General features: G+C 39.6%; 1 protein-coding gene across 3 annotated transcripts in view; it reads left to right on the top strand.

The window, feature by feature from the left end:
- Positions 1-14,664, top strand: part of fbxl16 (F-box and leucine-rich repeat protein 16) — an 82,418-nt gene that overhangs the window by 62,027 nt on the left and 5,727 nt on the right. For all 3 annotated transcript variants that reach the window (XM_062037336.1, XM_062037334.1, XM_062037335.1), the window contains exons 3-4: positions 5,502-5,744; positions 10,032-10,297. In XM_062037336.1, coding sequence (XP_061893320.1) covers positions 5,502-5,744; positions 10,032-10,297 — 509 coding nt within the window. The remainder of the gene's footprint in view (positions 1-5,501; positions 5,745-10,031; positions 10,298-14,664) is intronic.

Below are 14,664 nucleotides of genomic sequence, written 5' to 3' on the forward strand. Positions count from 1 at the left end.
AGTACTTACAAGCAGACACCGTGTGTAGACAAAAAAGGGAGAATGGATGCATTTTGGCTTAAAAACTAAAGATAAAGGTGAAGTTATAACACTGAAAAACCCTCAGGAAAAGGTGCTTTTAGCTAGCTAGCTAGCCAGCGGCTAACGTCCATCAGCCGGCAGTGTTTTAGCTACTTCTAAATCACTAATCCTAGTCTCCATGGCAACAAATAAAGTAAGTGTCTTACAAGTATCATCCCTGCAGGACGAGGAATAGCTAAACATGCTTCACTACACACCGTACGTAGCTCACCGGCGTCACAATGTAAACAAACGCCATTGGTGGATCTACACCTGACAGCCACTGTAATGATACCAAGTACAGCAGCGTATCAAGTTGATACTACTATGATTACATCGCTATTTTTTATCATCACAAATTTTTTTTAATTAAAAAAAAAAAAGTATATTATGTTTATAAACTCAGGATATACGTTCCTGGACACATGAGGGCTTAAAATATGACCAATGTATGATCCTGTAACCACTTGGTATCGGATCCATACCCACATTTGTGGTATCATCCAAAACTACTTTGCGATTAACTCATGGTTTCAAATAATTTGAAGTGGTTGTAAACTGCAAGTAAGTCAGATATAATTATTGAATATGATTAAAAGCAGGCCCGGCCCTAACCAATCTGGCGCCCTAGGCAAGATTTTAGGAGGCGCCCCCCCACATCGGCAGTGAAGTATTACAGTCTAATAATAAAAACATATGATTCCAGGAATAAAATGAAATGATATAATATAGATGAAAAACCAAGGAGATATATGTATGATGTTAACTGATATGCAAATTAGATTAGATTCAATTTATTGTCATCATTACAGTGAAATGCTGAATAGCAGAATGCAAAGTAACAGTATAATATATTATATGAGAATGTTATGTTATGATTATTTTTAACCGAATCACAGCAGTGCTCAAATTGAAAAACAGCATTCCCTCTCATGTGATATTGCTTAAATAACATTAATGATGTGCACTTTAACAACTAGGCTTACAACTATACCTAATATATAAAGGGGTGGAAAAGTGACTATTACCTGCAGGGCAAACATTAGCTAACCAGAAGGCAATAACAATGTAAACAAAAAACACCTGCTTAAAATATCCAATACAGTGCCCCTGAGGAATGTAAGGTGGGAGTACTGTAATTACCTAACGTTACATTATTATTTTCCATAACAATTTAGCCCCCTCCACAATATTAACCCGACGTTAAAACAGAACTACCTATTTATTGATTAGCAATTGCCGAATCATGTAACATTAGCTTAATGCTAAAAAGCCAGGTTACTATCACATTCTGTAGCAGACAAATAATTTCATGTAGGCTAACGTTACCTACCTGCTACCTCTGTCTTTTTCTCGTTTCTCCTCTGCTTTTCTCTTTTTTCTTCCCTGGGCACCTGACAGTTTTGGCCGTTTTGATATCTTGTGTTGATTTTTTGATGTGGTGACATCCAAAAAGAGTCATGATACGGGAAGGGAGGGGGCGCACCGTGCGGGGGGACGGGAGGGGGTGTAATGTTGTAACAAATAATATTTTTATTAAATAGGCTGTACTTTGCATTTTAATTAATGTGGGATTATTTTTGTATTTACAAATAATAGTACCAACTTTTTTTTTTTTTTCTTTTTTTTTTTTTCCTCCAACATTTGTGGCACTGGCGTGGCGCCCCCTGATGGACGGCGCCCTTAGCATTTGCCTATACGGCCTATGCCACGGGCCGGCCCTGATTAAAAGCAACGGTAAAAATACTAATTGAGTGTTAATATTTGAGGGGTCCCGTGTAGTGGAAAAGATGGGCCCCAAGGTCAAAAAGGGTTGAGAACCACTGATCTAATACATTTGTTTACCGCTGCAGGTCAATGCATGCATGCTACGTTAACTCTTTTTAATGTGGCTCGTATGGTTGGTACAAAACGAGGCGTGGGCCGTAGAATTCCCTTTCGGACGCCTCTGGTCGAAGTCATCAAACTGTAGTACTTATCATATGAATGACTTGACTTCCTTCCTATTTTTTTATGATATTTATTGATTGATTGCTTTTGTTTTTCTTCTCTTCTGGAAATGTGACTCTGGGAAGCCTTGCATACATTTTGAAGTAAAAAGCAAACGATTGAGTGAAAGCTGAAAAAATGCGCCACGTAGAAACTCCCTAACGGTCACGGTGAAAACAAAAACAAGCGGTCATTGTCAAAAATGTTGCACAAGACCACAGCTGATCTTACCAAAAGGGTAACGGTGACGACACGGGGGTTGAGGATGACCTTGGAACTGGAACGACACACATCAACATTTACCACATCAACACTGTTAGATAAGAGTATAAAATATCATGAAAAACACAATAATCTAAATTTAAGTATGCAGAAAGTGAGGAAAACCATGCCAACAAACTGAAACATCCTTTATGATCACCCATGTATGAATATCACAACCCATGTATGAATATGACAACAACCGCCATGTTGACGTTAGTCAGCTCATCTTAAGAGCAGGGCTGCAGCTAACGACTATTTTCATAGTCGATTAGTCAAACAACTATCTTAAAGGCCTACTGAAAGCCACTACTACCGACCACGCAGTCTGATAGTTTATATATCAATGATGAAATCTTAACATTGCAACACATGCCAATACGGCCGGGTTAACTTATAAAGTGCAATTTTAAATTTCCCGCTAAACTTCCGGTTGAAAACGTCTATGTATGATGACGTATGAGAGTGACGTCAATAGTTAAACGGAAGTATTCGGACACCATCGAATCCAATACAACAAAGCTCTGTTTTCATCTCAAAATTCCACAGTATTCTGGACATCTGTGTTGGTGAATCTTTTGCAATTTGTTTACTTTTGCAATTTGTTTAATGAACAATGAAGACTGCAAAGAAGAAAGTTGTTGGTGGGATCGGTGTATTAGCGGCTGGCTGCAGCAACACAACCAGGAGGACTTTGAGTTGGATAGCAGACGCGCTATCCGACGCTAGCCGCCGACCGCACGGATGATCGGGTGAAGTCCTTCGTCCTTCCGTCGATCGCTGGAACGCAGGTGAGCACGGGTGTTGATGAGCAGATGAGGGCTGGCTGGCGTAGGTGAAGCGCTAATGTTTTTATCATAGCTCTGTGAGGTCCCGTTGCTAAGTTAGCTTCAATGGCGTCGTTAGCAACAGCATTGTTAAGCTTTGCCAGGCTGGAAAGCATTAACCGTGTAGTTACATGTCCAGGGTTTAATAGTATTGTTGATTTTCTGTCTATCCTTCCAGTCAGGGGTTTATTTCTTTTGTTTCTATCTGCAGTTAAGCACGATGCTATCACGTTAGCTCCGTAGCTAAAGTGCTTCGCCGATGTATTGTCGTGGAGATAAAAGTCACTGTGAATGTCCATTTCGCGTTCTCGACTCTCATTTTCAAGAGGATATAGTATCCGAGGTGGTTTGAAATACAAATCCGTGATCCACAATAGAAAAAGGAGAGAGTGTGGAATCCAATGAGCCAGCTTGTACCTAAGTTACGGTCAGAGCGAAAAAAGATGCGTTCTGCACTGCACTCTAGTCCTTCACTCTCACGTTCCTCATCCACAGATCTTTCATCCTGGCTCAAATTAATGGGGTAATCGTCGCTTTCTCGGTCCGAATCGCTCTCGCTGCTGGTGTAAACAATGGGGAAATGTGAGGAGCCTTTCAACCTGTGACGTCACGCTACTTCCGGTACAGGCAAGGCTTTTTTTTTATCAGCGACCAAAAGTTGCGAACTTTATCGTCGATGTTCTCTGCTAAATCCTTTCAGCAAAAATATGGCAATATCGCGAAATGATCAAGTATGACACATAGAATGGATCTGCTATCCCCGTTTAAATAAAAAAAATTCATTTCAGTAGGCCTTTAACGATTAGTCGACTGGTTGGATTGTAAAGCGTACAGCTCTAAGTTTTCCATCCCCTTTTAAATGCAACTTGAGTTATTTTAGGCATGTGCTTACGAACCACAAAGATGACTAATTAATTCATAAATATGTATTTATACTGTAACTCAGTGGCGGGCCGTGCGTTTCCCACTTAGGCCTTCAGTGTTGTCCTCCTTAGTCGGACTTCAATAAATACCTCTCAAAATACCATCATGTATGTCACCACAAGACCCCGGCTGGAGAAATACTATACAGAAACGGGCACTGAATCACCTCAACAGTGTACTAAACGGGCTATTTTCGGGCGCGTTTAAAAATCAATAAATCCGCATCTAACATACACTATATTGCCAAAAGTATTTGGCCACCTGCCTTGACTTTTTTGTTTTATCTGACCACAGAACTTTCCTCCAGAAGGTCTTATCTTTGTCCATGTCATGTCAGATAAAACAAAAATTTAGCTGTTTGGTCACAATACCCAGCAATATGTTTGGAGGAGAAAAGGTGAGGCCTTTAATCCCAGGAACACCACGCCCACCATCAAGCATGGTGGTGGTAGTATTATGCTCTGGGCCTGTTTTGCTGCCAATGGAACTGGTGTCTTACAGAGAGTAAATGGGACAATGAAAAAGGAGGATTACCTATACATTTTTTAGGACAATCTAAAATCATCAGCCCCGAGGTTGGGTCTTGGGCGCAGTTGGGTGTTCCAACAGGACAATGACCCCGAACACACGTCAAAAGTGGTAAAGGAATGGCTAAATCAGGCTAGAATTAAGGTTTTAGAATGTCCTGACTTAAACGTGTGGACAATGCTGAAGAAACAAGTCCATGTCAGAAAACCAACAAATTTAGCTGAACTGCACCAATTTTCTCAAGATGAGTGATCAAAAATTCAAGCAGAAGCTTGTGGATGGCTACCAAAAGCGCCTTATTGCAGTGAAACTTGCCAAGGGACATGTAACCAAATATTAACATTGCTGTATGTATACTTTTGACCCAGCAGATTTGGTCACATTTTCAGTAGACCCATAATAAATTCATAAAAGAACCAAACTTCATGAATGTTTTTTGTGACCAACAAGTATGTGCTCCAATCACTACATCACAAAAAAATAAAGATTTGTAGAATCTATTGCAAACTCAAGACGGCCATGACATTATGTTCTTTACAAGTGTATGTAAACTTTTGATCACCTCGACTTGGTCATTTAAAAAGTAGCTCGCCTGCTAAAAAAAAGTGTGGCCACCAATGTTCTACATCAACAATATGATTTGCCCGGGTGGCTGGACATGACAGATTACAAATAAATAGATGCAAAAAGATTTTTGAATCGATTAAGAATCGTTGCAAATAAGAATCGCGATTTATTAGAAAATCTATTTTTTGGACACCCCTAATAACTTGGATAATTGAGAAGCTAAACAGACATTCCAATCCCTAAAGCAATATTTGGAGTGACATGCCCACTGCCACGAAACAACAATATTGACACTGATTCAGTATTCCACTCCAGAGACTCAAACACGCTGCTTTTGTGTGGCAGGTCATGCTGGAGCAAATGCAGGGTCTGATGCACCTTGAGCTGTCCGGATGCAACGACTTCACGGAGGCCGGCCTGTGGTCCAGTTTAAACGCGCGCTTGACGTCGCTCAGTGTCAGCGACTGCATCAACGTGGCGGATGACGCCATTGCCGCCATCTCGCAGCTTCTGCCCAACCTATCGGAGCTGAGCCTGCAGGCCTACCACGTGACGGACACGGCCATGGCCTACTTCACAGCCAAACAGGTAAAGGCAAAAAATGAATCCAATCGGTACGGATGTCTAAATTGTGGGAGCTGCTGATGGTGTGTTTGACCGTGAAGCAGCTCAAATGAGATACCGGAGAAGATGTGCAGGCAAGCTTGGGGGAATTGAATGCCGTCAAATGTTCTGTTTGTCAGCATGTCGTCAATGTAACATTTGCAGAAACACTTTTACATTATTTTTCTGTACTACAGAACACATATGTTAAACTCAAGGCCCGGGGGCCACATCTGGCCCGCCGCATCATTTTATATGGCCCGCAAAAACCTGGAAGTAATGATGCTGACTCCATTTTGACAAGACAAAAATACATGTACTGCATGCAGTTGCATAGCCTTTTAACTTGAATGTTATCTAATAATACAAAAAATATTACAGTATATTATTACGCATTACCATTTTTAATTTTTTTTTACTAAAAATAAATTCTTAAATAACTGCATGACCTATCATTTCAAAGCAATTTATCCATTGCATTGTACACTGTAAAAATGACTAAGTCGTGTGTTAGAAAAAAATCTGTGGTAAAATGTTTACATTTACAATAATACATTGTAAAAAACCAATAACCGTAGATTTTACAGTGAGGTGACTTCTTTTTTTTTTTTACCGCAAAATCTATAGAGTTTTTTTTACAGTGTACGTAAAAAAATATAATCAAATATATAGGCAAATCCTATTACCGTATTTTTCGGACTATAAGTCGCTCCGGAGTATAAGTCGCACCTTGCAAAAATGCATAATAAAGAAGGAAAAAAACATAAATAAGTCGCACTGGAGTATAAGTCGCATTTTTTGGGGAAATGTATTTGATAAAAGCCAACACCCAAGAATAGACATTTGAAAGGCAATTTAAAATAAATAAAGAATAGTGAACAACAGGCCGAATAAGTGTACGTTATATGAGGCATAAATAACCAACTGAGAACGTGCCTGGTATGTTAACGTAACATATTATGGTAAGAGTCATTCAAATAACTATAACATATAGAACATGCTATACGTTTACCAAACAATCTGTCACTCCTAATCGCTAAATCCCATGAAATCTTATACGTCTAGTCTCTTACGTGAATGAGCTAAATAATATTATTTGATATTTTACGGTGATGTGTTAATAATTTCACACATAAGTCGCTCCTGAGTATAAGTCGCACCCCCGGCCAAACTATGAAAAAAACTGCGACTTATAGTCCAAAAAATACGGTACTTGATATCGGATTGATACCTAAATTTGTGGTATCATCCAAAACTAATGTAAAGTATCAAACAACAGAAGAATAAGTGATTATTACATTTTAACAGAAGTGTAGATAGAACATGAGAAAGTAAGCAGATATTAACAGTAAATGAACGAGTAGATTAATAATTCATTTTCTACCACTTGTCCTTAATAATGTTGACAAAATAATAGAATGATAAATGACACAATAAGTTACTGCATACGTCAGCAGACTAAATTAGGAGCCTTTGTTTGTTTACTTACTAATAAAAGACAAGTTGTCTCGTATGTTCACTATTTTATTTAAGGACAAACTTGCAATAAGACACATGTTTAATGTACCGTAAGATTTTTTGTTAAAATAAAGCCAAAAATGCCATTTTTTGTGGTCCCCTTTACTTAGAAAAGTATCGAAAAGTATCGAAATACATTTTGGAACCAGTACCAAAATATTGGTATCGGTACAACCCAGTTTACTTTTGTGACACAAAACTCGGTCTCCCATTCTTTAGGGCTGCAACTAACGATTAATTTGACGGTCGATTATGTCAGGTTCAAACACTGATGACATATATTAAACAAGACAAGAGGCAAAGAATTAAACAGAGACAGAATTCAATTTGGACTCAATATATTGAGGAGAGTCGCCCGGACATTGTATCCTTCTACAATCTCCAGCACGCTCTGCCAAAAGATTGTATGCCTCCTTCTTTTATTTTGAACCCTCCCCGACCACATGGCCACGGCTGTTTCCAAAGGACAAACGTCGCAAAAACTTCACAGAAAAGGTCGTAAATGTCAAGACTTGGACTATGGCGGGGTTTGTTCTCCCGTGGTGCAAATGATTTGGACCGGACATGGCGTGAAGTTAAATACATGATTTAATAATAGACTCAAAAAAGGAATAAACAAAAGGCGCGCACAAGGGCGGAAGTACAAAACTTGGCTATAAAAACAAAAACTCGCACAAAGGCAGAACTATGGACATAAGACAGAACTATGGACATAAGACAAAACTTGCAAACTATGGCATGAATAAAGAAAACTTACTTGGACGAGAAAAGGGCATGAAAAAGAGCAGCATGGATCATAAGGGTGTGTAGAGAGTGTGATGTCACCAGGCTGACTTCCTGGCAACAATGGGCTTAAATAATAGTGACATGATTAGTGAAAACAGGTGCGTGACTCAAAACGTCATGACAGGTGAAAACTAATGGTTGCTATGGTGACAAAACAAGAGAGTGAAACCAGGAACTAAAAAGCGTCCAAAAAACAAAACAGCACATGGCCAAACAAAAACATGGTCAACACAGACATGACAGTAAACAATTCACAGATAAGGTCAGTTCAAAAAGAGTTTGTAAAATTGTTCAAAAAGAGTTCCATAAAATAATTCAAAAAGAGTTTGTAAAATAGTTCAAAAAGGTCCATAAAATAGTTCAAAAAGAGTTCGTCTGGAAATTGGGCAGATCCTGTCATCTCTCGCTTTGAGCCAGAACAACATCCTTCTGTTGATTACCATACATGAGAGAAAACAGAAACCCCTTCATGTGGCTCTCCCCTTTACACAGTGGAGTTTTACGAGCCTTACTCTTGGTAGGCCTCAAAGACAGCCCCTGTCCTTTTGCCTGGAACTTGTCATGTCTTTTGAGCATGTTTTTGTTTGGACATGTGCCGTTTGATTTTTGGACTCTTTTTTTTAGTTCCTGGTTGCACTTCCTTGTTTGTTTGTTACCTTGACAACCATTAGTGTCACCTGTTTCACGTCTTGGACTCACGCACCTGATTCATTAGAACTCACGCACCTGTTTTCAATCACCACATGACTATTTAAGCCTGTCATTTTCTGTTGGTCTTTCTGGCGACATCACATTCATGCTCTGCACTCTTGACACGCTGCTTACTCTGTCCAGGTCATAGTTCATGCTGATCTTTTCTTGCCACGTACACTACCGTTCAAAAGTTTGGGGTCACATTGAAATGTCCTTATTTTCAATAAAGATAACTTTAAACTAGTCTTAACTTTAAAGAAATACACTCTATACATTGCTAATGTGGTAAATGACTATTCTAGCTGCAAATGTCTGGTTTTTGGTGCAATATCTACATAGGTGTATAGAGGCCCATTTCCAGCAACTATCACTCCAGTGTTCTAATGGTACAATGTGTTTGCTCATTGGCTCAGAAGGCTAACTGATGATTAGAAAACCCTTGTGCAATCATGTTCACACATCTGAAAACAGTTTAGCTCGTTACAGAAGCTACAAAACTGACCTTCCTTTGAGCAGATTGAGTTTCTGGAGCATCACATTAGTGGGGTCAATTAAACGCTCAAAATGGCCAGAAAAAGAGAACTTTCATCTGAAACTCGACAGTCTATTCTTGTTCTTAGAAATGAAGGCTCAAACACAAAATTGTTTGGGTGACCCCAAACTTTTGAACGGTAGTGTAAGTTTTTTGTTTATTCAAGCCACTGTGTTGTACCTCCGCTGTGAGCGCCTTTTGTTTGTTCCTTTTTTTCTATAGTTCTGCCTTTGTGCTAGTTTTGTTTTATTAGTCAAGTTTGTTCCCCGCCTTGTCCACGCCTTTTGTTTATACTTTGTTAGTCAAGAATAAATCATGTTTTTACTTTTCTGCATCCCGGGAGAACAACCCGTAGTGAGCTGCGACCCCCCCCCCCCTGACAGAACTCATTTCAACCCAAAGTTTTTTGTGATAACTTAAACAATTATTCTAACAGATTAGTCAATGATTATCTTAACGATTAGTCGACTAATCGGATAATAAAGCGTGCACATATTTAATGGCTCTAATTTTTCCATCGACTTCTAAATGCAGCTCAAGTTATTTTAGGCATGTGCTTACTAACAACAAAGATGACTAATTCCTTCATAAATATTTATTTATACTGTAACTAAATTCAGCGGTTACACAAATTAAAATGACTAATAAAACGTTGTTGAATGGGATGAATTTAAGTGACAATTATAGATGAAGACAATTGCTAAACACCACTAATGAAGCAAGATCTCTGTATTGACTGGCAGGGCTACACCACGCACACTCTGCGGCTCCACTCGTGCTGGGAGATCACCAATCACGGCGTGGTGAATATGGTGCACAGCCTCCCCAACCTGACGGCACTCAGCCTGTCCGGGTGCTCCAAAATCACCGACGACGGCGTGGAGCTGGTGGCGGAGAACCTGCGGAAGCTACGCAGCTTGGACTTGTCCTGGTGCCCCCGGATCACTGACATGGCCCTGGAGTACATCGCCTGTGACTTGCATAAATTGGAAGAACTGGTGCTTGACAGGTCAGTCCGTGTGTTGTTGTACTTTGCTGTGTTTTACTTTTACACCAAGCCTTGTGGTTCTTCAACTGCATCTTGTTTCTGCCCGTGACGTCTTTCTCACTATAGTGGAACCCGTTTAAGTCGACATAAGCGGTTTTCAACATAACTGAAATGGATTGAAGACATTGTCTGCACATTGTGATTTAATTTAGAGACAAAAGAAGAAGGGACGAACATAAAGTACTTTTGAACCTATGTCATTATTCATATGATATAGGGGGTGTATCAAATGAGTATACGTTTTAGTATCGATACTTTTTTGAGTAACGAACATATACACACATTTTTATATATATATATAGTAGTGTATATACACACACACGTATATACATATACACATATATACACACACACGTATATACATATACACATATATACACACACACACACGTATACACACACACACACATATATATATATACACTACCGTTCAAAAGTTTGGGGTCACATTGAAATGTCCTTATTTTTGAAGGAAAAGCACTGTACTTTTCAATGAAGATAACTTTAAACTAGTCTTAACTTTAAAGAAATACACTCTATACATTGCTAATGTGGTAAATGACTACCGGTATTCTAGCTGCAAATGTCTGGTTTTTGGTGCAATATCTACATAGGTGTACAGAGGCCCATTTCCAGCAACTATCACTCCAGTGTTCTAATGGTACAATGTGTTTGCTCATTGGCTCAGAAGGCTAATTGATGATTAGAAAACCCTTGTGCAATCATGTTCACACATCTGAAAACAGTTTAGCTCGTTACAGAAGCTACAAAACTGACCTTCCTTTGAGCAGATTGAGTTCCTGGAGCATCACATTTGTGGGGTCAATTAAACGCTCAAAATGGCCAGAAAAAGAGAACTTTCATCTGAAACTCGACAGTCTATTCTTGTTCTTAGAAATGAAGGCTATTCCACAAAATTGTTTGGGTGACCCCAAACTTTTGAACGGTAGTATATATATATATATATATATATATATATATATATATATATATATATATATATATATATATATATATATATATATATATATATATATATATATATATATATATATACACACACAGTACAGGCCAAAAGTTTGGACACACCTTCTCATTCAATGCGTTTTCTTTGTTTTCATGACTATTTACATTGTAGATTGTCACTGAAGGCATCAAAACTATGAATGAACACATGTGGAGTTATGTACTTAACACAAAAAAGCTGAAATAACTGAAAACCTGTTTTATATTCTAGTTTCTTCAAAATAGCCACCCTTTGCACACTCTTGGCATTCTCTCGAAGAGCTTCAAGCACACCTGTGAAGTGAAAACCATTTCAGGTGACTACCTCTTGAAGTTCATCGAGAGAATGCCAAGAGTGTGCAAAGCAGTAATCAGAGCAAAGGGTGGCTATTTTGAAGGAACTAGAATATAAAACATGTTTTCAGTTATTTCACCTTTTTTGTTAAGTACATAACTCCACATGTGTTCATTCATAGTTTTGATGCCTTCAGTGACTTACCTACAATGTGAATAGTCATGGAAATAAAGAAAAAGCATTGAATGAGAAGGTGTGTCCAAACTTTTGGCCTGTACTGTATATAAAAAGCCTATACATACTGTATATGAGTCCATATTATTATAATAATATAATGGATACATAATTAATCATTATTGTAATTGGGCCAAACATGGATAAGTGTGGAGAGAGCGTTTTGCATTTTCTTCCCCATTATCCCTTGTAATGGATTTAAATGGGTGTCAATTTGATTTGTTTTATGTTGATTGGGCGTTTTTTTATAATACCCACATAGTTTAATGAGCAGGTTGTGTTAAGTGTGAACTTGAGTACTGGTTGATTTTTTTTCTGCACCATGACTAGGGAAGGTTGTTTGGTTTGGGTTGTATAAGTTAATGCTGTACTTCAGAAACTTCAAAGTATAAAACAAATGGCAGAGGTACTTTTGTTGGTCCCTAAATGGCGACAAAATTATAGCTATCAGACAGACCTCTGGATATATATACACTATATTGTCAAAAGTATTTGGCCACCTGCCTTGACTCACATATAAACTTGAAGTGAAATCCCATTCCTAACCCATAGGGTTCAATATGATGTCAGTCCACCTTTTGCAGCTATTACAGCTTCAATTCTTCAGGGAAGGCTGTCCACAAGGTTGTTTTTATAGGAATTTTCGACCATTCTTCCAAAAGCGCATTGGTGAGGTCACACACTGATGTTGGTGGAGAAGGCCTGGATCTCAGTCTCCGTACTAATTCATCCCAAAGGTGTTCTATCGGGTTCAGGTCAGGACTCTGTGCAGGCCAGTCAAGTTCATCCACACCAGACTCTGTCATCCATGTCTTTATGGTCCTTGCTTTGTGCACTGGTGCACAGTCATGTTGGAAGAGGAAGGGGCCCGCTCCAAACTGTTCCCACAAGGTTGGGAGCATGGAATTGTCCAAAATGTTTTGGTATCCTGGAGCATTCAACGTTCCTTTCACTGGAACTAAGGGGTAAAAGCCTAACTCCTGAAAAACAACCCCACACCATAATTCCTCCTCCACCAAATTTCACACTCGGCACAATGCAGTCCGAAATGTAGCGTTCTCCTGGCAACCTCCAAACCCAGACTGGTCCATCAGATTGCCAGATGGACAAGCGTGATCCATCACTCCAGAGAACGCGTCTCCGCTGCTCTAGAGTCCATTGGACTTGATGATGTATGGCTTAGATGCAGCTGCACGGCCATGGAAACCCATTCCATGAAGCTCTCTGCGTACTGTACGTGGGCTAATGCGAAGGTCACATGAAGTTTGGCGCTCTGTAGCAACTGACTGTGCAGAAAGTCGGCGACCTCTTTGCACTATGCGCTTTCAGCATCCGCTGACCCCTCTCTGTCAGTTTACATGGCTGAGTTGCTGTTGTTCCCAAACTCTTCCATTTTCTTATAATAAAGGTTGACTTTGGAATATTTAGGAGCGAGGAAATTTCACGACTGGATTTGTTGCACAGGTTGCATCCTATGACAGTTCCACGCTGGAAATCACTGAGAGCGGCCCATTCTTTCACAAATGTTGGTAGAAACAGTCTCCATGCCTAAGTGCTTGATTTTATACACCTGTGATTAGGACACCTGATTCTGATCATTTGGATGGGTGGCCAAATACTTTTGGCAATATAGTGTATCTGAAATGGATACACCGCTCCTGATCAAATTGTTTACTCAACTGGCGCCGTCTCGCGGGACACCCCTGGTGTATGTGTTCATTAAAGGCCTACTGAAAGCCACTACTACCGACCACGCAGTCTGATAGTTTATATATCAATGATGAAATCTTAACATTGCAACACATGCCAATACGGCCGGGTTAACTTATAAAAGTGCAATTTTAAAATTCCCGCCACACTTCCGGTTGAAAAACTCCTTTGGATATGATTTATGCGCGTGACGTCACAAAAGCAACGGAAGTGGTTGGACCCCAACGGACCCGATAGAAAAGCCTCTTGTTTTCTTCGACAAAATTCCACAGTATTCTGGACATCTGTGTTGGTAAATCTTTTGCAATTTGTTCAATGAACAATGGAGACTGCAAAGAAGAACGTTGTAGCTGGGATCGATCGGTGTCTTAGCGATCAAGTACAATACTGTAATATCTGTGATATTTGCATTAGTGTACTGTGTCTTTAAGGGTTTGGGGAACGCGCATGCGCGAGTGAGTTGGCGGAGAACTTGAGTGTGTGTGAGCGTGACTTTTGGCTAACAGCAGCTCGTGTATGTGTGTGCGTTACTTTTTGAACTACAACCAGTTACCGCTTGTTAATAAAGCGATTGAGCAATTTGTTTAATGGACAATGGAGACTGCAAATAAGAAAGTTGTAGGTGCGATCGGTGGAGCGGCGGACTACAGCAACACCAACACCAGGAGGTTGTGTTGTGTTTTGAGCAGGATAACAGACGCACTACGGTGAGTCTAGCTTTGGCTTCCAAACATTTGATCGCTTGCCCGTACGTGCGTGTCGATATGTGCATGTGACGTACGTAACTTTGGGGAAGTATATGTTTCTTGCCGACTCTTGATGGCGGCCGGGGTGTCGTCAAAAGCGTACAACGCCCGCCGCCGCATCTAAGTTAGCTACGCAGCTAGGTTAGCTTCTGTTTTTTTAGCTTCGCCAAGCGGAATATTATTAATCGTGTATTTACATGTTCATGGTTTAATAGTATTATTGATCTTCAGTCTATCCATCCAGTCAGGGTTTTTATTTTTATTTAGTTTGTATCTGCATTTGAGACTGCTGCTATCACGTTGGCTACGTAGCTAGGTTAGCTTCTATTTTTTTTAGC

This window comes from Entelurus aequoreus, linkage group LG25 (assembly GCF_033978785.1).
Source record: "Entelurus aequoreus isolate RoL-2023_Sb linkage group LG25, RoL_Eaeq_v1.1, whole genome shotgun sequence".
NCBI lineage: Eukaryota > Metazoa > Chordata > Actinopteri > Syngnathiformes > Syngnathidae > Entelurus > Entelurus aequoreus.